The 27,829-nt window shown below is 42.4% G+C and overlaps 1 protein-coding gene across 2 annotated transcripts; it reads right to left on the reverse strand.

The window, feature by feature from the left end:
- Positions 1-224: 224 nt before the first annotated feature.
- On the reverse strand, positions 225-26,796 carry LOC111848793 (uncharacterized). Of its 2 annotated transcripts, XR_011992003.1 has the most exons (7): positions 26,336-26,796; positions 18,161-18,404; positions 16,849-16,932; positions 16,579-16,629; positions 13,303-13,335; positions 6,107-7,934; positions 225-6,061 (listed from the first exon to the last, which is right to left on the reverse strand). XR_011992003.1 is itself a non-coding variant. In XM_023821073.2 (6 exons), exons 2-6 carry the CDS (start codon positions 18,263-18,265, stop codon positions 7,872-7,874), a joined length of 336 nt encoding a protein of 111 aa, XP_023676841.1. In that variant the 5' UTR covers positions 18,266-18,404; positions 26,336-26,796; the 3' UTR covers positions 225-7,871. The 2 variants fall into 2 exon arrangements, 1 of the variants encoding a protein (XP_023676841.1); XM_023821073.2 differs by having other exon boundaries at positions 225-7,934.
- Between the last annotated feature and the right edge of the window lie 1,033 nt (positions 26,797-27,829).

Consider the following 27,829-nt stretch of genomic DNA (forward strand, 5'->3'; position numbering starts at 1 on the left):
AATTAATACACATTCATACACTTGTGGGGGCTTGAATGGTTTGGTGTGAGAAAGTTTGGAGAAATAGTAAAATTTTACAGAAAATCTTTATGGAGAATTGTTATTATGGCTTAGAATAAGACATGAAGGCAGAATACATTAAATTAGACTAGCAAGAATAAATGAAAAGCAAGCGCTACCAAACAATTCAGTGAATTGTTTATAATATAGTATAGATGCAACTGTAATGTTCCATAAGAAATATTTTTATTGCGTAAGGAAAGCATAAGGAAAACCACTACTATCTCCATTCACACAGAAGCATTTAAAATGTTAAGGCAAAAGACAAAACCAGTCAAATAAAAATGGTTATAAGTTCAAGTCAAGATGCACTACAGAACAAAATTCAGAGAGAAAACAATATAATTTCATATATAGCAGACTTACTAAGGGACTTAAAAATCACAAACCATAAAACACAAAATAGCAATAACAATATTTCATATAAAAAAATCTTCATATAAAAACATGGCATTGCAGCCAGCCAGGAACAAGCACATAAAATCATCTCCCAAAATATATATGTAAATTCTCATGCTGCTCTGGCTGGCTCACAGGCCCAGCACTGACAGTATAAACAGATGAGTATCCTGACTTTGCTGAGGTATTAAGAGAACAGGTATGTGGCCGTGACTTGGGTACAAAGGCACACTGACCCACCTTTCTCAGAGCCCCACCTCACCCCTGAAGCCAAACTCATTCCCCTGCGGAGGTGGGTCCCTTCAAGGAACCTCTTTTTGTTGCCTCATTTTTTGTTTTCTGGTATGATTAGCTTAATATTTACTATATTATCAAACCATGCACACATATATTGTGTTCAAATCAACTACTTTAAGTTCAAAAAACACACCTTGGGACCTTTTTAACTTGTAAATTGATTAATGAAGATGTGATCTGAATGAGCTTTATGTCTATGGGTTTGATGGTGAGGCTATAATAGGTACTTCTCACTGAGCTTGGAATAAACCATCACCTGCTACATGGGTTGTCTAAAGTATGATCACAAGAGTGATGAACTGCTCTTCAAAAAATCTTGGAGGGGTGGGATTTCAAGGTAAAGGATGGGAGAAGTCAAAAGATTGTGAAGATGCATTACTAGCAGAGGTGGCAATTTCAGGTCCAAAAAGTAGAAATCCAGACCATGATTTACTTTCAACCAACCAGTTGAGCATAAAGAGTCACAGCACAGAGTACTCAACTGGTTGGTTGAAACAAAATCTTGGTCTGGATTTGTACTTTCTGGACCTGAAATTTCCACCTCTGCTTACTTGTAAAGCTTTGTCTATAGAATACCCATGTGGAGGCACCTCACTAACCAGAAATGCATGCTTGACATCATTGTCCTTTTGTCATCATGCTGTGATTTCTAGTTCCCCTAGAAAAGGTTCACATGGATGTTGCAGCTTAAGGAAGCATTTGACATGAAACAGAGTATTTGAGCAGGGTAAAGGTAGGGAGGCCTGACTTCTGCGGCGGCCGTAGGGCTGCGTTGGCGCTGTGTTGGGAGGAGATCATTTTGGGTCAGCAATGGAACAGCTCTGGGAGGAGGTGAGGTAGTGTGCCTTGTTTTAGAGGTAGTCCACAGGATCTACAGCGATTAGGAGCACAAATGCCGAGGGAGAGAGGCAGTCAGAGAGGAAGGACTTACAAGTATCTCATTCTCCACCATAGCATATCATTTGATCATGTCTGATGATACATTAGCTAGAAAACTGAGTTCGTTTGGTCACACAGGAGTAACAAGCAAAAGATCAGCAAAAGCCGTCTAACCAGCACGTGGTGTGCTTAAAACTTTCACACAAAAAATAATTTAAAATCAATCTCAAGAAGAACATCAAAGTATTTAATATGTGACATTATTCTGAATAACAAAATGCATGAATTGACATGAGTCCAAGTTAATGCCCCAATACCAGCAAATTAACTTGGTCACTCGCGATCATATAAACCTCTATGTCCAAAAAGGCTGTCTCTTTATCTCCACATATCCTAAAAAACTTCCATTAAGGTGACAAGACAATACAGCATGTAGTCCCTTTCTCTCTATTTCCTGTACTTTTGCACTCCCTCTGTATCATGGTTCTCACTTTCATCAATGCCACTGATGGTACATGAAGGTTCACCTGAAGATATGCAGAATGAGAGTAACAAACATGAACATCATACTGAAACAGCGTAACACAAGTTTCCGAATGGTGTCAGTACAGCTGGGACAGCAGTAATGCTATCAAATCCACTTCACCGAGGGGAAATAAACGAAAACCAAGAGTACAGGACACAGCATGGCAAAAAATGTTAAAATAGAAAATAAATGTTGTACAGGTGAGGATAATGTTCTTCAAGCTTTGGCAAACAAATCAAGTCTTATTACAAAGGTTTTATTGTGTAATCTGCTGAGCACACATTCAGTTGTCTGACACCTGAAATCATATTCTGATTGAACATAAAAACAATAATAAAGACTGTGCTCATTTTAAAACAAATCAAAAGTTTTGGCTCAATACAGAAAAAAATAAACCGGCTGCCTTTCATGCAGTTTTTTTTAGTAGAATTCTGGATGAAGGTAGCATTTCAAAAACCTGCTGCTAGTCAGACCAATGGTTTTAAAAATGTCTACCACAAGGATGTCACCCTGAGGAACAACGTCCTGACTGACTTGATGCCCTGCTCAACAAATCTGTAAGCAAGACTTTTCCCGCTGCCCCAGATATATTTCAAATCCATCCATCCATTTCCTGAAACAGCTTGTCTTATTCCGGGTCACGGGCGTCCAGAGCCTATTGGCACAAGGCAGGGAACAGCCCAGGATGGGGCACCAACCCATCTCAGGGTACACTCACACACCAGTCATTCACACGCCAGTCACTCACACACCAGTCACTCACACGCCAGTCACTCACATCATTCACTCACACGCCAGTCACTCACACGCCAGTCACTCACACACCAGTCACTCACACGCCAGTCACTCACATCATTCACTCACACGCCAGTCACTCACACACCATTCACTCACATCATTCACTCACACGCCAGTCACTCACATCATTCACTCACACGCCAGTCACTCACACGCCAGTCACTCACATCATTCACTCACACGCCAGTCACTCACACGCCAGTCACTCACACGCCAGTCACTCACATCATTCACTCACACGCCAGTCACTCACATCATTCACTCACACGCCAGTCACTCACACACCATTCACTCACACCCAGTCACTCACATCATTCACTCACACCCAGTCACTCACATCATTCACTCACACACCATTCACTCACACCCAGTCACTCACACTCATTCACTCACACACCAGTCACTCACACACCATTCACTCACACGCCAGTCACTCACACACCATTCACTCACACCCAGTCACTCACATCATTCACTCACGCACCATTCACTCACACACAGTGACTCACACTCATTCACTCACACACCAGTCACTCACACACCATTCACTCACACTCCAGTCACTCACACACCATTCACTCACACACCATACACACCTACGGGCAATTTTGCAACTCCAATTAACCTCAGCAGGTTTTTGCACTGTGGGGGGAACTCAGAGTACCCAGAGAAAACCCCACGATGACACAGGGAAAACATGCAAACTCCACACACATACAGCTGTGGCAGAGGCTCAAACCATAGTCCCAGAGGTGTGAGGCAACAGCGCTAATCACTGCACCCCCATGCCCCCCCTATTTCAAGTCAAAAAAATTTATTATAGCACCAATGTTTCAGAGAGATTGATAAATACAGACGCTCCCCAGGTCTTGACGTTTCAACTTTGCAATGGGTAAATGTTTTTCACTTTCAGCATATCATTTAATAAATTACATGAGATATTCAGAACTTTAATATAACATAAGCTTTGTGTTAATGATTTTGCCCAACTGTAGGCTAATGTACATGTTCTAAGCATGTTTAAGGTAGGCTAGGCTAGGTTAGGTGTACTAAAATGCATTTTCACCTTACGATATTTTCACCTTACGATAGATTTATCTGATTTACCCCATCATATCCTGCGGAGAGGCTGTATATGACCATTAACAGATTGTTCTCATTTTCCTCCTAAAAAGCAACTAAAGACAGGAATTAAAAAATAAAATGAAAACCATCCAATGAAAGACAAGTAATCCCTGTAATTGCCTGTAATATCCCAGAGAGGTCACTGTTCTTTCACAATAAAACAAACTGGAGATTTAAAAATAATTAGTGAAACCAACACTCTTATTTCACAGAAATGGAAAGAAGTCTAAAGCAAATGAACATCCTCAAAAATAGAAATAAATCACCTAAAGATGACCGTAGCTATCAAAAGTATTATAAAATACAATATAAACATTTCAAGAATTCATAAAAAAGAAAACATCAAGGGGCTTTAAGAATAACACAGTGCTGAGTGCTGTTAAGAAGTATGCTGCTTAACACACCCCACACTACAGATATTAGATATTCCCTCACATTTCCTTGGAAAAGCTGAATAGAACAGCTCCCCCTGGTGGTATGCAGATACTGCAGGAAAAAGTTCACCCTAAAACAAACTGAACAGCTGAAGATTTCTCCCATTTGTTCCTACAAAATTCCAGGCAGCTTCTAGACTGCAGCAGATCACAAACAAGCAAAGTATATCTGGGTTCCTGTGTCATCATTTTCTGTTGTTTTCAAGGAGTTCTCCTCTTTGCCAGGATATACACCTTGTGCTAATCGGAACACATCAGCACATGTTGATCTGAATGCATTATCATGACTGGACTATCAGCAAGAACCTCTCTGTTGGACAAAAACACCTCAAGAAGCAAATGTGAAACTTCCAGTCAAGCCTACAAAGACTGTCCTTCACCTTCCTCACATGCCAAAAGTAAAAATGCCTGGATACAGTGGACATCAAGCATCACAATCCCGTCAGGGCTGCCATATCTAAGTGGGGAAATGATCCAGGCAATGTAGAAAAGGCTGAGTTATAAGTTTCATGTTGGATTCAAACTTAGTCCCCTTAGCAATGATATTAATCTGAATTTCCAAACCAGTCATCCCTTCACTACCACTAAATCATACCTATGCCCAAACTTTCCTGACAATGATCGTTTTTTGCTAAAATTTTACTTACTGCACTTGGGTTGGCCCCATTTCATCAATATTTCTTCACAAACTACACCACACAGACCCAAGACAGAAACTAAAGCAGTTTCTTCTTAAAAAAGCCACACACTCTATACAATGGTCTTCAACCTGCCAAAATCCTTTTTTGCCACAGATTATACAGAAGGACAGGGCCGGCCTCAAAATAAGGAAAACAAGTTTTAAACAAACCAGTCTAATCAATGTACATACCACAAGAAATAAGAAATCACTGAAACATGGAAAATGTACCTATTCTATGATATCCTGCTTTGAGCTTTGAGGCAACATTGAAGTCTCAGTCTGTGTAATACAGTGACTGCAAAATGACTGGCCTTTCAAACACAAGGAAAAATGTAGCACTGTCCGTGTCCCTCACCTGCCAGTCACATGGCATCAGTGGGCACCAGATTGGTTCTTATTTGGCTACCATGCTACAGCCAAATTACTCCAATTTAACAATTGCAAAAAGCACTAACAGTGGGCAGCACTGTACACTGGCTAGGAAGTAATCATTACAGTGCTTGTTATGAATTCAAACAGCATAATCATATTTTACAGCATAATAATCCAGAATTATAAAAGAATAATATTGGATTATTATATTTATAATACCCTTGGTTGTATAAAATGGAAGAATGCCCCGAGCCCCATTCAAAGTCAGTGCTTTACTATGCATGGAGTAAATGGAGAAGCCCTCTCCATGTGACTGAGGTGTCTGCGTGCTAAGTGTGAATAGGGGAAGGTGAGAAGTTCAGAATGGAAATCCAGGGGGGAATCTACTGTCCCATTACCTTGTGTATGAGGTGTGTAATGGGGGGGTCTACTGTCCCCAGTTACCCTGCGCATAAGGTGTGTTATGGGAGGTCTACTGTCCCCAGTTACCTTGTGTATGAGGTGTGTTACGGGGAGTCTACTGTCCCCAGTTACCTTGTGTATGAGGTGTGTTACGGGGAGTCTACTGTCCCCAGTTACTATGCCTATTAGGTGTTATGGGGGTATCTACTGTCCCCTGTTACGTTGTGTATGAGGTGTTATAGGGGGTACTGTCCCCTGTTACCTTGTGTATGAGGTGTTATGGGGATGGGGGGGTACTGTCCCCTGTTACCTTGTGTATGAGGTGTTATGGGGATGGGGGGGTACTGTCCCCTGTTACCTTGTGTATGAGGTGTTATGGGGGGGGGGGGGGGGGTTGTGTCAGTGCAGTCCTCTTCCATCCTCATTGTGGCTGAGGTAGACAGGGAGGCAAAAGGGAGGTGAGGTGTAGGACTGGCCCTTGTGGCACCCCTGTGCTGAGGTCTGTATGTCATCTGTCATATTTGCAAACAATATATGAAATATATATATATATATAATATAAATATATCTTTATAGCACAATATATATTGTATCTGAGTATTTTGAAATCATGTTCCTGAATCTGAGTCAAGCAAAAAATACTTGCAAAAATACCTGAAGTGTAAATGAATATAAATGAGTACCATAGTAAAGAGCACTGTCTACTGCAGTAAAACAGTAGCCTCAATGGGATGAGAAATCAAGTAGTAACTGAACTGGTAAACATTTGGTAAACAGATGAATGTTGACACAATGACAAAGTACACATAACTGCCTGATTTTGGTGACAAAACACCCTCACACGTACATGAAATAGCAAGTAAAAAAAAATACATATATCATATATATCATTTAAAATTGAGTTATTTTGTGACTTAGGTCCAAGGAGTCACAGCCCCTGTTTAAGTCATGTGTTATGAGATGATATCGGTGTAATTCAAAGACAGAGAAGACTCAAACTGAGCCCCCTTAAGGAGAAGAGCTTCCACCCTTAACCTTCTACAGAACCCTGCTACCCCCAGAGGTTGCATACAATGGCATGCTAATCGAGCCACTGTGATGTCATCAAGCTGAGACACACTTTGTCTGATTGTCTCTGGGGACAGTGAATCAGACTCCCTTCATGTAAGCACTCAAAAGCACAGAGCACACACCTAAACAATATCAGCACACTCGCACATACACAAACACATTCACTCCCAGGAAGAGCCGCAAACACTTAAAGCAGATTCACGTCTGTTGCCTTGCCATCAAGAACATGGAGTTAATTTTGTTTTTTTTGGGCCTAAGATTCAAGGTGAAATGACTCTCCTTATTCTCGTTGCCAGATTCCAGTGGCAATTGGGAGCATCAGGAGTGTCACTCTGTCCCCACACTCAGCTAAAGACTTTGATCTGGAGAGGACAGACTTGCGATACAGTAAATTTCTCAATCCCAATGATTCAGTGCGGCTGCTACCCTCCCAAGAGAGTAGGTAAACAGATTGGTTTTTGATTATACAAAAATGCCTTTAGTTCCTACAGTATGAAATGCCTTTTGTCCCTGCAGTGTAAACTGAGACAAGTGAGAGACACTTAAAGAAATAAAAATAGCCATAGGATTGTGGGAGAGGAAGAAGGCAGTGGAAGGGCAGGTGGACTGGCCCAGAATGGTGAAGAAAGTCCCTTGTCAATCCCAGGTCTGCTCCCGGAGAAATGCTACCGCGGCAGTGGCAACTTTAAAATATTATGAACTGAAAGCATATATATAAACAATATTATTTTCCTGTTTTGCGATCTTCATGGCTCGTTCGGTGTAGAGCATCTGGCCCCTCCCTCTACCGCTAACCAGCCAGTGAGGTAGGAGTGTGGCACCCTGCCTATTTCCCTTCTGCAGGGGGCGGGGTCTGAGAGGGACCCTCCATGGCTCCCTGGGGATCAGCCTGTGGGGACAGAGAGAAAGACCGTCAGTTTCTGTGATCTCACTTACCTTTCAAAACAAAAAACGAGGTGCATTATTACAAGATCACACCCAGAAATCTGAAGGGTTAGGCTGACCTGTGCCTATATGGCTTTTATAAATGCTGGTTTGGCAGGGCTGAGTCAGGGACACACACCATGCAGTATGAAGTTCAGTGTGACGGCAGTTTGGGGGTCAGTTTTACTCATTTCAGTACACATAACTACCTGATTTTGGTGACAAAACACCCTCACGCATACGTGAAATAGCAAGTACACATGTACTGTGCTGTGCAAAAGTCTTAGGGAGTCAAAAGAATTGTTTAAAGCTATTTATCTGGGTAGTAAGTGCACGTTTGCTCATAGCAAAAGTCACAATTTAGCATTAGAACTTGTGAAAGTTAAGAGTAACACAATAAAAAGTAGTACGAATCTCTACAGTCAATTATTTATTAAATTTCACCACTAGCTCACTTAATTAATAAATGCAATTAGTTAAAAAAGTCAATGGGATATGAGGTCATGTCAAAAAATATGAGTGTATTGGATGGTTGCTGGAAATACTGGGGTGACTTTATCAGAGGGTTTGAAATGGCTAAGCTAACACATCTTGACAGGCATAATAACATCAACATAAAGATCATTTAAACATCATTTTCTTTGGCTGTCTATGACTTCAGTGACTTAGGTCCAAGGAGTCACAGCCCCCGTTTAAGTCATGTGTTATGAGATGATATCGGTGTAATTCAAAGACAGAGAAGACCCAAACTGAGCCCCCTTAAGGAGAAGAGCTTCTATCCTTAACCTTCTACAGAACCCTGTTATCCCCAGAGGTTGAGTACAATGGCATGCTAATCGAGCCACTGTGATGTCATTGAGACATTGAGACACACTTTGACTGATTGTCTCTGAGGACAGTGAATTAGACTGAGCATCTCCCTAAGGCGGAGCTGTGCCCATATGGCTTTTATAAATGCTGGTTTGGCAGGGCTGAGTCACGGACACACCGTGCAGCACGAGGCTCAGTGTGACGGTGGTTTGGGGGTCAGTGCACTGGCGTTTTACTCATTTCAATCTGTTTGTCAAACTGGACACACAAAACATGCCATAGACAGAGGAATCGTGGATCAGCCATATGCAGTCAGCTGCAGCTTCTACAGGCTTATGGACAGATAGATGTTTACTCCAGCTGTGGAACAGACCCCCCCCCCCCCAACCGAAGCCCATCACCCCATACCTCCCTCCGCTTTCCGCTTCCAACTTCTTCCTGCCCCCCATCCCCTGCCCCTTACTTTCCCCCATTACCTCATGTGTAAGTGAGCTCAATTCAACCATAAGTCCTTAGATTTATTTCTGCCACTTGTGTTCCTATTCATTCCAGTGTCCCCCCTTTCCTCCACAAACCCAAAGTAAGACAGCTACATTCACATTTTGTTCACTAGCAGGAAGTATGCAACACAATCCTTGACAAATGTCTTTAAAGTAAATTTTGAAAGCTACAAAATCAACTCTTGAGAGCCACCTTTAGCCACCTTCAGCCCACTGACTCAAGGCTGTGACTAGAACCAAGAATATTGGATTTCCCCTCCTGCATCTTTTCCCCTGCCATGTAGAACTCTACCCCATTTAGGGCACTCTACCCCATTTAAGTCTCTCTAGAAACATACACCATGATTCAGATATGTTCAATTTTGCATGACAGACGTGGTATTTCTCTCCAGAAAGGCAGATAGGAGTGTGGAGAAGACAGTAAGCCATGCTACGGAAACCTAGAACGTATTTGTTTTCTCCCTATATTCATACATGTACTGTAGCCTGTGTGCTCAGCATAATTACAGTAAAATGTCAAATGGATCTGCCAAAACGTCACAGAACAGGTTCTATACTCCTCAGACACTCATTCATACAAACACATACAGTCTCCCACAATACATACTGTGCACGGAAACACACACTCACATTCTCTCACATATCCACCCGCTGTGATCACTGTAAAATCTCAGTCCCCATGGTCCATTTATGAAGAGGTTGGCCTGAATCCAGCCCCTTCCCAATGACTCCCTCCCACATGGCCCTCCACACTTAGACAACGGTGCACACATGTGGTGCTGGGCATGTCCGCCCAGCACCAGTCCAACGTTCCCACACTAACTGCCAGCTCCACTGGGAGCGGAGAGTGAGGAAGGTTGATTGAAAGAGAGAGACCATATAACCTTAACCAGAACAGCTACCTATTCTTGCTCAATTATTGAAATCACATCTAAAGTTAGACTGCTAATGCTAAGTCATAAATTGTGATATGCAGTGCAATTACAGCATATACAGGCAACATTAACATATGTACACTTTGTATGCTTAACTATAGTTTATATTTAAGGTTTTTTTTCTTTCCAGAGGAAAGGATGAAGAGTAAATGTGATGGGTGGAGTAGTGCATTAAGACACGGTAGTATTGTGTCATGTTTTATGTGACTGTTACAAATGGGTGTAGTTATGTGTGAAGAGTAGGAACAACCTGCTTTGTATGTGAGTGTTTCAGACAGGTGCGTGGGTAGTTGGATTGTAAGAATGAGGTATGGTTGCATGTGGGTGCTGGGGAAAGGTGGTATTTAAGGGAACATTACATTGGGTTGGTGTTATGTGAGGGTGGTAGGGACAGGTTGGGCTTGTGTAACTCTTACAAACAATGTAAGTGTTGAGGAATGGAGTCTTTGGGACCGTAGTGTAGCCGTACTTGGTGTTTATTTGCAAGAGTAGATCCTGGATAGTAAACTAGACTAACATTATTAACAAAGCACTCTGACCACCTTCACCACCAAACCCATGTCAAAAACATATTGCACAACTTTTCATGTCCAATAATTAATGTCCTTAAGATGTTAATTTGCACCACTAACAATAATTTAGACTAAAGTGAAAATGATAAGGTACTGCGAGCCCAGACACAGAATCCTTCCAAAAACCTCTAGCAACAGGTACTCTTAAAATGCTCTAATTTTGAAATGTGTGCGCTTAAACTATCTCTGCTGATGTGAAGAACATTACTTCAACTGTCTTCTACCTGACATTTAACAGGTTCAGGGTGCTATGATACAGAATACCCGGCTCACAATTTCTAGTAACCATGCCCCTGTAACCATGCAAGGAAGGAAAATGCTGTGTTTACAAACAAGCAGCGTTGCCATGATAACTGAGGTGTGCATGGCTGCCCCGATGGTTGGGGAGGGGGGCTGATATCACGGCTGACGACATTGTGGTCGGGGCCACCGGAGGTGCACGTCACAAAAACGCAACGAGTAATGTCAGCACTGTTTGCATAGTTGGAGCATTCCTGGAAACTGAATGTGCAGTGCCATGGCAACAATGCCACATCACAGATGCACCTGCCAACCGCTGGCGCAGAACATGCATGATTTTTTGGTCCAGACTGCGTAAGGAGTGAAAATCAGTTTAGCTCACAAAATCGACACATTCCCTATAAGCTGTTTACTTACTCAATAATGCATCTAGTACTAGTGTTAGACTTAAGAAACTATACTCATGAATGTGCTATGAAACTGCACTTGCTTTAAGAACATAACTTTCCTTTTCTTGTAAAAGTACTAGCACTCACTGCGGTTTTGTGAAATTCGTCAATACCATGGCTTTGAGTTGTGTGTTAAGTACAGGCTGTTGCCTTCATATGAATAATGTCCATTTGCAGTGTGCTTTGTACCTTCTGCACCCTCAAAACAGAGGGGTTTCCCTCCCATCTTTCCAGGAAATTTGTCTGTGTGTGAAACCAAGAGATGTGAGGAAGATGACGGTTATTTTGGTTTTCCTCTCTATATCCTGACTCATTCTCCGCGCTCTCGGTTTCTCATCCAACGTTAAGCGGAAGTGAGACAGACTGTCTCTCTGACAGTTAAAGATATCGTTACTCTTGTTTTGTGAGAACAAGGCTAGTGGGAAAGGGGCTATTTGGGCCAGTGAAAGATTTGTTAGCTATTTCAACTGTTGATTTATGGGGAAACGGTTATTTTGACATTCTTTGAAGTATTACCTGTTTGACTGAACACTGTCAAATTGCTTAAGTTGCATATATTTATGAACAAAAAAAATAAATCACAGTTTTCAAGTAGCGCCCGTAATATTGAAAGAACCCTATTCTCTATAAAAAAATGACTTCAAGCCTAAAGGAGACCAGAAGGACAACAGTAAACTAGATCATCACAAGATCACTTACCTAGATCAGGTACGAACTACGCTAGAATTCCCACACTGAGGAATGGAGACATCGTGATCAGCCTCACTAAACCCATTGGCGATATAGAACTTTAACCAGAAGGGGGAGCTTGTAAAAATGCAGTGCAATGAAGGAGATCCAGAAGTGGACAATTCAGGTCCAGAAAGTAAAAATCCAGACCAAGGTTTTGTTTCAACCAACCAGTTGAGTACTCTGTCACTGTGACTCTTTATATTCAACTCGTTGGTTGAAACAAAATCCTGGTTTGGATTTTTACTTTCTGGACCTGAAATGTCCACCTCTGAGGGGATCGTTGGGAAAACATGAACTAGGAGCGACTGAGGTGGGCAGTGCACTCCATCGCAGTCCGAATGGAAATTCCATCTCTCTTTTTTTCTCTTTTTCAGCCGACCACAGCTTTGTTCTTGGTGATGCAAACTGAAAGGGTTAATGAAAACTGAACCTACCGTTCAATTTCCGAGCAAGCGCAGCTAACCAGCCTGTCTCGGTAAGTGGAGGTTACTGTTTCTGTTTCTCTAACAGAGCATTTCAGCTATTACTGGTGAAACCCAACGCTGGACTTTCTCAGCGAAGACCACCGCATATATGAATTAGAACATTTTTACCTGGCGCCGTTTCAAACATTTCCAAGCTAACCTCCTGCAATACAGTCTTCTTTGATCATCTGTCTGCTGTCTTTGCTTCCCCTTCCTTTTCTGCCCATAGCTGAGACTGTTTGAGGCTGCCCACAACTTGTTCGGGGCTCGTGTCACTGGTTTTTGGTCACACGACGGGCCACAGCTGGTGTCCAGCACTGAGTTTCATAGCCTGTGTGGGATGGCACTGCTCATCGCTACAAGCATGACGATGTGGTTCCCCCTCACTCTGGAAAATACATGTATCTGACTGAACGCTCTGTACACATGTTACTCATCATCCCCCTGCAATCTCTTTTTGGCCTATATTGAACCAACTGAAATGCAGTCATGAGGTTTCTACTCTCTTTAATGGTTGGTGCCCTCAGCTAAACAGTGAACAGGACTGTTGCATTCGCATAGCAGACAATAGAACAGGCCCATCAATCATAGCGATGAGGCTACTTGAGAATGTTGGGGTTTCTTCTCTTACCTGCTGTTGTCCCTCCTGAATCACTTTCTGAGGCTGCAAGAAAAGAAAGTCATGACATTAATCACAGTAAGCCCATACTTTCTAGACAGCTCATTAAACCAATAACGGATCATCTGCCAACGGAAACATTGTCACTTACGTGAATCATGCTAATTGCTAAATTTCTGCATTTCTGTTCATTGCCAACTACACTCTGTCAGTGCGTTTAGTGGCCAACGACTTCCTGGACGGGCCAAAGACCCAAATTTCACATAGATTAGTGTTTGCTAAGCTACTTTAGCGAGCAGCTGGGATGTTGTAATCAAACGGTCACCACGACACCACGACAGCAGCCGGACACATGACCAATCTTTAATCCACCTTTTCAATAATATGGTCTGGAATTAGCCTATCCATGACAGGATCTCATCATCATTTAACCCATAATCAGTATTCATAAGGGGGTGCCCAGTGGCGCCCCCTATGGTAATCTCCCACATACCTGGAGTCATCGTACAATACTCCATATCACCATTTATAAAACTTCTGGCAAAATGTAAAATATTGAACTGTACATAAACATATTTTATCATTTGGAAGCACATCTTCAGGACACATTGTGAAGAAGTACTAGTGGGACCAGGAACCATCCTGAAATTGTTTCATGAGTCCAGCCTACTGTCTACATTCACTAGGTTATTAAACTGTAAACCTGTAGGTGGGATTTCAAAAGCCCTTTTCTGAGACTTAGCCCCCCCCCCTCCCCACGACAAACAGCTGCTGGTCCATAACAGTGTACCAGCTGTGAAAGAGGGGGAGCTCATGGGGATGGGCATGTAAGTGTGGGTGATGAAGGGGGGGGCATGGAGGCAGACTGTGATAGGTGGTTGCCCCAGCTGCTTGAGCCAGACAGACACTCCATTCATAAAAGTGAAGGAGGCTCCTGAAAATGGGCGTAGCAGTCGCACAACAGGCAGTGACATGCTCCTGTCCCCCAGCCCAGAAACACAGACATTCAGAGGTGGATTTCTGTGTTTACCCATGCATGACAGACAGCTGTCCTGCACTGCATTACTGGGTATCACATTAACTGGCCATCCAAACCTTTTGGGTTGTCCAGCCCAGTGCTGTCGCTGTGCTCTAGATTCCTACTCAAGACCCTTTCCCGCCATTCTGGTCCTGCAGAGCCACCCCCCCCATCCATCCATACACCAATTGCCTCATGAGTTGGGGCAGGAGACAAAGGAGGAAGTGAAGAGACTATAGAGGCAGGCATGGAGAGGAGCAGGATGAGGAGGGGGACTGAGAGAAGGAGAAGGGAGGCAATGGGAGGAGATGGGGAGGGGGTTAGGGGAGACGGAAGGAGAGAAGAGGAGTGGAGGGGGTTGAGGGGTGACTGCTGGAGCTGAATTCCATCTGGCAGACATTTCAGAGCCGAGAGGAACCGAAGCGGGGGGTCTGGACTGGAGCCAGCGGCACTCTGGAAGAGGGAGAAAGCCAGGCTCCAGGTCCCCACCCGCCACGGAGTGTCAGCGGCCGGGCCCACCCTGGGTGGCCGGGATGGGGGTGGCGGAACAAGCAGCCAGGGCCTCCTCCACCCCCACAGGACAGACATCATGTGGCACGGCGGCTCGCAGGCTCGGCATTACCGCCACAGATCATTACAGACAGCTGCCATGCTCCCCGGAGGCTGTACTCACCGGCCCTCGCCGAGGGCTTGCAGCTTCCATAGCAGTCTGCAGGGTACGAGTAACGGTCTGCAGGGTACGGGTAATGGTCTGCAGGGTACAGGACGGAAGGCCCGCGCACGGTTTCAGGCCACCTTCGCTAGGCTCACTGCATTTTTAGGTGACCCAGTGGCCTATGCATTTGGAAACCCCACCCAGCTCGTCTCCCCTCCCTCCCTCCCCTCTTCACACCGATACACTGTGAATGCTGGTAGTCTGAACCAAGCCTCCCGACAAACATACCCCTATCTCTCCCTTATTTCTGTATTCTCTATCTCCTTCCCTCCTCCCTGCTCACTTCTCCTCCAGCTATCTGTTTCTCCTGCTTTCTTTTCCAATTTGTCCCCAGCCTTCTCTCTCTTCCACCCCTTCTCTCCCTCTTCCCCCCTTCTCGCTCTGTCCCTCACGCCCCCTTTTCTCTCTATTGTGTGTGGCATCTGTGGAATGTGGGCCCCAGCAGACCTGCTTCCTCCTGTAATCAAACACATTTCCTCCTCCCTGCTGCTCCATGTGGCTGGTTTGGACCATTACCCAGATTCCCCTGCAGCAGACTGAAATACATTCCCGCCACAGCATCAAAATGCGGGAGCCGCATACTCAAAAAGATGGGGGACTAGGATGCGGGTGAGGAGATGGGATCTAATTTAACTCAAATTAATCTGATGTTGTTTTAATATATGTTCTTAAACTTCTGCAGGTAGTTAGTGCAAATATAACCCTATTTATTAGTTCAGAAAAGAAATGTGCTAACTGCTTCATTCTCCCTCGCACCCAAAATAAATGTTATTGCCTGCCAGGACTCATTTTGTCAGGAATGCATCTTAAAGTGTCAGGACTCTGCGTCTAAAAAATGTGCCACTTTTGCGGAGACCGCATGCAGGCATGCAGCCCCCAGCCCCTCCCCAGCTTGTAAAATGGCAGCAGTGAATGACACAGGTTGGCAACAAGATCCCATGAAGCACTGGGGCAGCGATGGATTGCGCTGCTGTGTCACTTCCGGCACCAAAGACAGAGGGACTGAGGTCGTCACACCAGGCAACAGACTGATCCCAGAACACAGAAAAACAGTGTATGTGTGTGTGTTGGGGGGACAAAACAAAAGAACAATAATGTGATTTTTGGCACAGGGGCATCCAGCTGGACACTGCCAGCAAAGGATTATGGGAGGAAATTGCCTTTGCAGGCCCTAATAACTTCCCGATGTCCCGCAACCACGCAGACCCGCCTCCATTATTGGGATGCCCACAACCTGTGCCGGACTAATTGGAAGCACATGGAGGAGGAGAGGGCTGGGGGGGGGGGCAAATACAAGGTTTTCACTCTTGTCACAAGCGTGTGTTCTCTGGTGCGGACCTGTCAGGGCTACGACGAGTCGCAAAGTCAAAATAAATCAATGCTGATCCAGACCCATGCAACCAATGGAAGTGACCAGCTTTGCCTCAGCCTCCATCCGTATGGATCCAAGCTGATGAGCTGCAGGCCGCTAGGGGGCACCATCACGCCTGCAGTGGGTGGGGAGCTGGCGGGGGCAGCATTGCTGGGTGGTGAGTCTGCTTGAGAGCCTACTCACCCATTTCCTCGGCCTGCCTCGTGGTCTCTTCTCTCCGGCTGGCTCTGTTTTCTAAAGTGGAATTGATAGAATGGAGGCAGGGGGAAGTGGGGGTTAATTCTCAGGCTCGATGGGCTCCATAGTAAATTTAAAGACTCAAACCTCACATGCATTCTGATACCCTTCACCTAAAAGGATCCGGGTTGAAAAGTAGAGCAGGCTGCACTGCAGGCAGATACTGACATGCTAACACATAAATTCCAAGGCGACAGCTGAGGGGCTGCCTCTCACCTTGGGTGTGGCACGAGGGCCCTTGTTTTTACTCCCTCTAGGACGTCCGCGGGGTCTCTTGGGGGTTGGAGGCCCACTGAGCTCCTGGAAGGAACAGAACTGGCGGATGAACCCTTCTCTGGACCAGGACTGCGAACCATGAGTGTCACAGTTATTGAATATTTTTAAAAGATGTGACTTCTGAGAGAGGAAATACCACTTTGTAGAACGGCTGGCTGAGCAGACTGAGAGGGTGTGCATACATGTGAGGGAGACATGGAAAGGCACATGGATATGATAGTATGGATAAAAATGCAAAACAGCCATATACTTCACAAGTTAACGTATGCAGCTCTGGAAAAAATGAAGAGACCACTCTATATTTTTTTAAAATCTGCATTTTTAAATCCTGGTTTAATTCTGGTTCTGCTGGTAGAAGGTTACACTGCGAGACCGGCTGCTTCCAGGCTCAAAGTTTCTAAGACACAGTGACCAAAAACCAGTCAGGTAGAGGGCAGAAGCGGCTCCCTAATGGCAGAGATGGCCGTCAACTTATCCGGCATTGCCTCATAAATCGGAGGATGACCTCAAGTGACCTTCAAAAAGATTGGGAAACATTAAGTGGTGTGAAATGTGCTGCCAGGACAATTCATAGTAGGCTCCTAGAAGCAGAACTGAAGACCCAAAAAGCAAGGAAGAAGCCCTTCATTAACGAGAAGCAGGGAAGAACCAGGCTGCAGTTTGCAAAAAAATATATATATATTACATAGACACATTCCCATAAAATGAGAAATGAGTGAAACTAAAAATGTTACTGTGGTCTCCTAATTTTTTCCAGAGCTGAATAAAACTACATATTGCAAAGAGATCCAATAAATCACATATCATTCCGAAGGCAGGAGTCTCTTCATCTTGCCTAACTGCATTTTAGGAAGACTTGAAATACAACCTGAAAATTAGGCATCTTGCGCTAAAGTCTGCAGCATATAAATAAACAAAAACACCATTACATCTGATGAGGCTACACTGAATTGTCTCAATTGTTAGAGAACTGATTTTACAACATGATCACTGATGTGTTGTTTTATTTACATTCCTTGTGGTTCATTACTGCAGAATGTGAACGTCTGCCCTGGTCTTGGCACAGCTTTGACTGACACATCGACACATTGCTATGCATCTTTCAGACTCTTATCCTTCCTGGTATATTGGGGAAGATGCAACATTTACAATCAATCACACTGGGCCAATGTATGACCTTTTTCAACATACAGGCTTTGGCAGGAATGTCCTGCTGGATGGGGTAGATTACTGAGCATCCGCTGGAGCTGACCTGTTGCGGTTTGCGCGGACGGCCCCTCCCCCGGCGTGGGGCTTCGGTGGGGGCCTCCGGACTGCCCGGCTGCGATGGCCTCTTTGCTGTACCGTTGTTACTCATCTGTGCCTCCTTCCGCCAGCATCACCCAATAGAGGGAGGGGGATGTCTGGGCATGGAGCCCCCACAGGCAGCTCTGGTGAAGGATTGACGGGGGGGGGGGGCAAGTGCCTTCGGTCCTGGATGCAACAGTGGAGGACACCTGAGAAGAAATAAGAGCTGGGTGTTAGTGATTCTGAGTGAGCTCCACGCAGCGCCCTTATTCAGGTATTTAGGTGCCACAGTGTGTCAGCAGCCAGAAGAACTTTATGACATCAAGTCATTGACAGATACTCAGTCCTCAGTCATCACAATCCTAATTAGCAGCATCATGCCCTTGTCGATTAACGGTCATCAATACAAGTGCAAAGTGCGGGCACTGCCAAGCCATGGCCACTCCGCTGTCTCACGGCAGAGCTCACGGGGCACAAGGAGCCGCTCTGCTTCATGGCCTTGGCCTGAGGTTTGTAACATGAATGAGGCCAGTGAGGAGCGGGCCAGTTGGCAGGATTCACACCGAGGGGATACCAGTGCTCCACTGCTGCCAGCTTGGCAGGGCAGCTTCCCAGGTTCCGGTCATGGGAACATGCCGCTGCCTAGGAAGGGTAAAGCCGTGGCCAGCTCTGCCAGCTCAGCCGCAGGAATACAAACAAACACACACACACAGACACACACACACACACGCAGACACACACAGACACACAAACACACACACGCACACACACACACACACGCAGACACACACACACAGACGCACACACACACAAACACGCAGACACACACAGACACACACACGCACACACACAGACGCACACACACACACACACACAAACACGCAGACACACACAGACACACAAACACACACACACTCTCACACAAACACGCAGACACTCTCTCTCTCTCTCTCCTGCACTCTCAATCCCTATGGAACCAGCATTTATATGGACCATATCCAACGAACTACAGCCAGACATGTTCCTCTAGTATTACATGCATGGTATTCCTAGAATTTTTCTCCTGGCCAGCTTTTAAACTACCTCAGTCCAGACCCAAACCCAGTCAACCCCCCTCACCATCCCTGGCTCTGATGCTCCTGGGAAATTAAACAATCAACCACGACACCCCACCCAGGACTATGAGAAAGCTGTGGCGTGGTGCTGTGTAGGTCAGCTCCAGCCGGCACTGCTCCCTGAAATTCCTCCTAATCGGTGTGCCAACATCAGGGCGCAACACTGAAAGTCACACAGAACAACCAACATCACAATCAGCACAAGGCGAGCTGCTCTTCATCACAGAGATCCCAGCTCTGCTGCAGATGGCGACTGCCTGTCAAAAATACAACTCTTTATATGTGAGTGACACCTGAAATGTTTTTAGTAGCTTCTAATGTTTTCACAGTGTTCCTGCATGTCTGTCATGATGCCTTCTGGAAGACACAAGGGAACAATAAGAAATCAATACATCAATCATATAACTGCCCACTGAGTACAGGGTCTTCATGGATACCATCAAGGCATATGCCTGGCAGTATGGGCACATGGCACCATCATACCACGCTATGTCACACCCCCCGCGTGAGCTTGCCAGCTGATTAGAGAGATTGGCTGCACCAGACACTTGTCCCATAAGAGAGTTGAGCAGACCCGCATTCATTATGAGGTGTTGTTGATCAATGGAGTGTACTGAGCAGTCTCTCTTGGTCTTTTGTCTAGCCCTGACCCAACCAGCCTGCCATGTTCCTGTTCGTGCCCTATCTCCCCGCATTCCCCCCATGTCATGCCTTATTTGTGGGACAGGCCTCTCCAATCTCTCCGACTTCAAGCTCTGTGACCCAGACCACGCACCTACCTAGTGATTTTGCCTGTGTTTGCCTGGAGTCTAATAAAACCTGTGGCACTTCCCCAAATGTCCTGTTCTATCACACCCTTCAATAATGAGTTTCTCACTTGATTCATCTGTAATAAAAGACTGGCTAATTAAGCCCTAAATATTGGCCTTAATTTCAACCAAAACCGAAAGATGTAGAAACCCATGATATGCAATTATTACTGCAAGGTATTGTATATAAGGTATTGTGCATTAAACAGACACTAGTGTAAATAAGGAAAAACTAAGTAGTGTTAGATCCTGGCCTCATTTACAGGTTTCTGAAATTGCTAACACGCATTTCTCCATACTGAAGTCACTTTTTCAAAACTCTTCACACAGTTAGCACAACAGTGGTCTACACGGACTAAATTGTTGATAATTTTTTATTGCTGTGACACAAAATGCATTCAATAACCACATCTTACAAAATTAGGGGATTCTTTGTATAACAAAATAAAAGGAAAATGAGGCCAAACACTATTGATTCCCAATTCAGCTGAACATCCTCTCAGGTGTTTGCTTTTCAATCTCTTTACCATCCATAAAAAGAAGGCATCTTTGTAAACATGGATCAAGTAAGTGAAGTTTCTAGATAAAGTGGATTGGCAGTGATAGGAGAATGAATGCATGGTAGAAAAAGGAGAGGAAGACATGGGATTGGAAAAAGAGCGACAGAAGATTCCCCAGCCAGAGCGGGCAACATGACAATGTGTGCAGCATTGTCCAATGATGGTGTGATGTTGCATGAACCAGTCATTAACCTATACAACACAGTTCCTAGATGACCTATATGGAAGACTTGTGTCAGTAGAGGAGAAAGGAAGAGTGAGAAGAAATGTGCCAGTCTTTGTTGGTGTTTGGTATAATGTTGCATTTCACCCGTCTGCTACAGTCACAGGAGGTATTGCAGAACATCCCAGGACATGCTGAATTTTACTGCTACCTCCCACTGCCATAACCTAAAACTGAGCGATTCCGCTCTACATGTAGATGGAAGGTGTACTACCACCCTCGTACACACAAACACACACACACACACACACACAAATATATATATATATATATATACAGTATATATATATATATATATATATATATGAGATCATGTTGGTGTAAAACTATGATGTTATGTCTGTCAAAGTGTGTCAGCTTAGCCGTTTCAAAACCTCTCCTGGGTAAAAAAATGGGTAAAAATTTGTACTTTTGTTTGTCAAAGGGGCTGTACCCCCAAGGGTCTGCCAACTGTACCCTTAGCTGTAGGTAATTGTACCTTTTGAGGTACAGAAATGGACTCTCAGGAACAATACTGTACCATTCATGGTACATTAATGCTGTTTGTACCTTTGGGATGTTCCTCAGAGTTAATTTCTGTACCTTAAAAGGTGCAATTACAAGGGTACAGCTCCAGTGACAAGCAAAGGTACACATTTTTACCCTTTTCCATGAGAGTGTAATGTCTCCATAGTATTAGCAATAACCATGCAATACAGCCATGCATTTTTGACTGGACTATAGCACACCTTGTTTGGCAAATCAATAACTCACTGAGTTATTTACCAAATTAATTAATTGAGCTGGTTGTGATATTTAATAAATACATGGAATTGCTGGGGTGCCCCTGAGGAGAGGTTTGGGAACTGAAGCGATGTTCTTCTAGCAATCTAGCTAGGTATCAGTACCTTTTTGAAGAACAGAAGAAATTCTTGTTAGTTACTGTTACAGATCATTTGTATATCTTATAATGTTGTGTTTTTTTCTGAGCAAATATATACTTACTACCCAGATCAATCGTTTGAGACATTTCCTTTGACTAAGACTCACAAAGTACTGCATATGTTTTTTTATTATTTATCATGGAAAAAAATAGGTTAAAGTATATTGTGTGCCAAAGAAAGTTTGATAACTTTTGCCAGCATGGACTTATTTTAAGACAAGCCTTTAGTTTTTTGCTGGTTTTCCTGCATTTTGGAGGTGAGATTAACGGTAACACTTTATAATACTGTTCTGCAGTTAACAGGTAAATATACAGGAAGTAAGCAGCAACAAAGGAGTAGTGCTTCATTAACACCTAAATTAGTACTATTCACTACTAAGGAGTTATGCTTAATTACTCAATAGGTAATTGTGAACTGATTATTATAGTAGTTCGCTAGTACTTCATTAGGAACTATTGAGTATTGCAGGTCTCATTGGGAATTATCTACTAAATATGGATTATTTCTAATAACTACTAGTTCATTACTCGTCAAATGAACAATGCTGTTTTTGGACTAACTGGGATGTATAGGCTACTGTTTTCAATGTTTTTGTCATTCTTTTCCTTTTGGAAAAACAGGCTTGTTTCTTCCTACTTGTTTGTATGACATACAACTTATTCTACAAAATGTTACTGCCTAAAATATATATACAGTACCTACATTTTAATTGTTTACCTCACTTCAGTCTGTGTGCCAGTGTTCTTCAAACCGTGCTTTGAAGTCCAACTGAAGGGATGGTCAATCAGAGACTTGTGTTTTACCACTTGATGTGCTCTACCACATATTGTTGATCTTTTCTAAACATTAATAAATTAATATATGCATTTTAAATAAGGAATGAAGTCTTAATGATGACCTAAATAAAACTAATTGTAACTCATTAGTAATGAATGTGGTGTTACTGACTTCTTCAATAGGAGTTACTAAAGATCAAGAACAGTATTATAAAGTGAAACACACTGTAACTTATTAGTAATGAATGTGGTGTTACTGAGTACGCTATTTATTTCACATTTACTGAGTTCTTTTTAAGGGGTTAATAAAAACAATGAATGTTAACATAGCTTATTTGCTTCACTTAAACATTTATGTAACACTTCATGACACAACAACATAAGTTCATTTTAAACATGTAATTTGAAGCGCATCTATGTTTATATTAACATCACAACTTAATTTTTTAAATCAAATTACTTTACATTGATTACACATCCATCCCATTAAAACTATTTACACAGGGTACTGCTTTCTGATGTCATCTAACAAACGTGCAAGTGGTCCATCCTTGTGTTTTTGGCCCAGCCAGCAGGTCCACTCAATCAGTCTTTGTCAGCTGACGTCACACTCGCTATAGCCACAGTGTATTGTGGGTCAAATCGTCATTTTGGTTGATTCATTTGGTTGATTTGGTTGGTCATATTACATTTGAAAGGCTGTCATTGCGTTGTATGCAACCAAAATGGCGATTTGACCCACAATACACTGCGACTATAGCTAGTGTGACATCAGCTGACAAAGACCGATTGAGTGGACCTGCTGGCTGGGCCAAAAACACAAGGATGGACCACTTGCACGTTTGTTACATGACATCAGAAAGCAGTACCCTGTGTAAATAGTTTTAATGGGATAGATGTGTAATCAATGTAAAGTAATTTGATTAAAAAATTAAGTTATATTAATATACACATATATGTGCTTCAAATTACATGTTTAAAATGAACTTATGCTGTCGTGTCATGAAGTGTTACATAAATGTTTAAGTGAAGCAAATAAGCTATGTTAACATTCAATGTTCTTATTAACCCCTTAAAAAGAACTTAAATGTGAAAGAAATAGCTTACTCAGTAACACCACATTCATTACTAATAAGTTAGTGTGTTTCACTTTATAATACTGTTCTTGATCTTTAGTAACTCCTATTGAAGAAGTCAGTAACACCACATTCATTACTAATGAGTTACAATTAGTTTTATTTAGGTCATCATTAAGACTTCATTCCTTATTTAAAATGCATACATTAATTTCTTAATGTTTAGAAAAGATCAACAATATGTGGTAGAGCACATCAAGTGGCAAAACACAAGTCTCTGATTGACCATCCCTTCAGTTGGACTTCAAAGCATGGTTTGAAGAACACTGGCACACAGACTGAAGTGAGGTAAATAATTAAAATGTAGGTACTGTATACATATTTTAGGCAGTAACATTTTGTAGAATAAGTTGTATGTCATATAAACAAGTAGGAAGAAACAAGCCTGTTTTTCCCAAAAGGAAAAGAATGCTAAAAACCATTGAGAACAGTAGCCTATACATCCCAGTTAGTCCAAAAACAGCATTGTTCATTTGACGAGTAATGAACTAGTAGTTATTAGAAATAATCCATATTTAGTAGATAATTCCCAATGAGACCTGCAATACTCAATAGTTCCTAATGAAGTACTAGCAAACTACTATAATAATTAGTTCACTATTACCTATTGAGTAATTAAGCATAACACCTTAGTAGTGAATAGTACTAATTTAGGTGCTAATTCGAAGCACTACTCCTTTGTTGCTGCTTACTTCCTGCATATTTACCTGTTAACTGCGGAACAGTATTATAAAGTGTTACCAGATTAACTGTTGACCTAGGCTGCATGTTGGTAATGTAAATTTGGTGACGAGTTTTAAAATGGAGAAATATTTGTAAGGGATTGTAAAAAGAAATTGCAAATAAATCTGCCACTATTGCCTAACAGCCCTGACACCTTCTTCCCCTACGCATTGTATTATCTTAACCTTGTATAATGGTTAACAAGACAACAAGACACGCAGACAACGCAGAACGCGACACCATCCCGCAGTCATTAAAGTAGCACCAGACTTTTGAATAAAATATGCAAAGATCAAGTCAGATAAAAGCCCTCTTTGGCTCTGGATATTGCGTGGATGTGTTACTTCCTAATGCCACGGGTGTGTATTGTTTAAACTGCGCGGATCTGGCATGGACTAGTTACACGTCAGGGGCCGCATGCGACTGAACCAACAATGTGATCAACAAGTCAGAGCTGGTAACCTTTTATACACAAACTCCTACAACCTTAAGTATGGTAAGAAAAATACTTTCGTTAGGTATAGTAATTTAACTATATTACAATTTCGCAACCCAGTATAGCAACTGGTTTCACTGATGAAATTATGAATGCTTGTTTTGTATGCGTTTCGCTTAAAACAAGAAACCGAAGACGTGTGTTCCGCTCTGTTTCCGCAGTCAAGTCATTTTGCACTTCAAAACACAAGGATTTTGTCGAAATTCAAAGATAAGGGCACATTAAAATAAAAACTTTATGGGTAATGGTCAAAGTGGTCAAACAAAGCATACACTGGATTAGTTTTACTTCGCAAATTACTGAACCCAAGTTGTCTGGCAACATTAGTAGGGATGTTTTGAGACTGGAGTTCGCAATATTGAATGTTCACTTGTGAAAATTCGTAAAATGGTCATTAAATAAATACTTGCTCTGTGAAACACAAGTATGAAGTTTAACGTCCATTTAGGAGGAATTTCGCTCTATTTAAATTGCGACAGCGTCCAGAACCGACTTCAGCTGCTGTTAGTTTACATACGTTAAGTAATGAAATGCTTGGCAATCATCATCATAGAACGTGGACATGCAAAATCTTACAAAAAAGGAGGATGATATAGGTGTTTTCGTGTTGGCAGTGAAGAACTGAATATATATTTTCCATATGGGCTGCAATTACAACGCGCGCGCACACACACATTCTGTACATTCTTCATAAACATGCCAAATATGTAGGAGCCTGCGTACAACCAGCATAGTTTCTCTACTGAATTTGAGCAAAAATCTAAAAATATTAGTGCTCAAAATAAGTAAATGCACACTAAACAACAAATGAAATAAAAATAAAGTTATCACAAAAGAACCAAATCAACAGCACGCGTATATTTATTAATAAAGTAATTTATGGGTCACAAATAGCGCAGTCACTTTTCCAGCAGCTCACCTGAAGAAAAATGTGCAGGTACATTTTAATGGACTTATTAGTAATACTCAGTAGCAACTAGCTGAGAGAGTGAACATGAGTATATGCAAAAACCATTAAATTTATATGGTTAATACTGCAACTGCGACTAGCACCCAATACAGGACCCCACAGTGCAAACAATCCCTGAGAAGCATTGCGTTTAAAATATTTATAAAGAAAGCGTGAAGAGTCCGTATGTTACTTAAAAATAAGGGAGACACCAACAACACCCCCACCCACCAACTCTCTAGTCTAGACTATGCATGCGCTTGAATTTTTGGGAGGGTGGGAGTACCCGCCTACCCCCCCCCCCTCCAAAAAAGGGGAAAACCTAACAGTTTATTTAAAAATGGTAATATCAATCTGAATCCAAATGCACAAATAATCACGAAAAAAAGGCCTTTAATCGTCGTTGTATAAATGAAATATTTTAACTTACGTTGCTCCTACGGTCTTTGCTTCTTCTATTTCTTCTTTAAATGAAATGAATGCATAAGTATATAGATACACATTTTAGCTAAACAGTCCACCTTTGATTCCTCACAGATTCCGCTGGCACTTGTTTCTTTTTAATTTGTATTGCTAGTATGGAAAGTAGAGCCGTACAACAGGAGAGACAAACTTACTAACAAACTAATTAAATATCTGTTGCCTTTTCCCTCTTTCCGATCCTCGCGCGCTACTTCGTGTCTCTCTCTCTCTCTCTCGCTCTCTTTTCCTCCTTCCCTCAATCTTTACCCCTCCCCCCTTTCTTGGTGTGTGATCCGAGTTACACTGCAGTCTTCCCTAGCATTCTTGTATCAAGACACTCCCGATTGACAGCAAAGAACTAGCGTACACCGCCATAAAGTCAAAATCACTGCATACTTTCTCTATTAAGGCACACTCTATACGTCTGGTGGGGCAGCCCACCACACCTCCTGTTTCAAAGCGGACCCGCCTACTTGTTTGGGAAACACCGACCGAGTCCAATCTTGTGACTAGACTGGACTGGATTATCATATACGTGTTTATGTTGTATAAGGAATATGGAACATTAACGGACAGAACACCAAATCATTCACAGGCTCCTAAATTCTTACCTTTTTATTTTCATCCGGTTGAAATTTACTGAAATATGCATTTACAATTTTATTGATTTTTTTCAATAGGGAAGCTTTAAAGACTGTTGCATAATATATGAAATATTGCATCATGTATGAATGTATGATCATAAACAATGCATTCATCTTGTGCAGAAAAAAAAGAAACCAAAATAACGTATTTATAAGTAGAACAGAAGTATGCTGTAGCAAGTCTGACAGACGGAGGGACTTGTTTTGAAAAAAGAAGAATAAAAATCAAGGTATTGAGAAGCTACTGAAAAGCACTTTAATATTGGGTGTCTTATGTGAGAACATAGTATAATTAGGCTAGCCTTCTAAAATTGGTTAAGTAATGTAGAATCTGATTAAGTAATATAGAGTTGGAGATTCTAATTGTTCTGTGCAAAATATAAATGTTAGGTTTGTTTCAGTCAAACCCAAAGTGATTGTTATTTGATTGTGTTATGTGGTACTGTTATAAAATACTCCTGAAATGTATACATGTGTGCCAAGGAAAGTTTCTAAGATGTTGCAGACCAGTATAAGCCATGATGCCTATCTAATGTGATAATACTAGTAACATTCTTTGTTTAAGAATCAATTTTTAACAAGCACAAGTTAAAAGGCTCCAGGAGGAATTCCTCCTTCATGTGTAATGGTGGGTTTTTGAAAAATGGTAAATATTGGAAAATGACTAATCACTAAAAGAAATGAGTCAGATATGAGGTTTTTTAAACTACCAAAGCTGATACCTCATTGCTTCTTGTTTTTCCAAAGTCACGATGGACTGCCTGACTGCTACTTCTGGAATACTGTTACGTCAAGCTGTGAAACTGCTTATGGGTGAC

Source organism: Paramormyrops kingsleyae, chromosome 6 (assembly GCF_048594095.1).
Source record: "Paramormyrops kingsleyae isolate MSU_618 chromosome 6, PKINGS_0.4, whole genome shotgun sequence".
Lineage (NCBI taxonomy): Eukaryota > Metazoa > Chordata > Actinopteri > Osteoglossiformes > Mormyridae > Paramormyrops > Paramormyrops kingsleyae.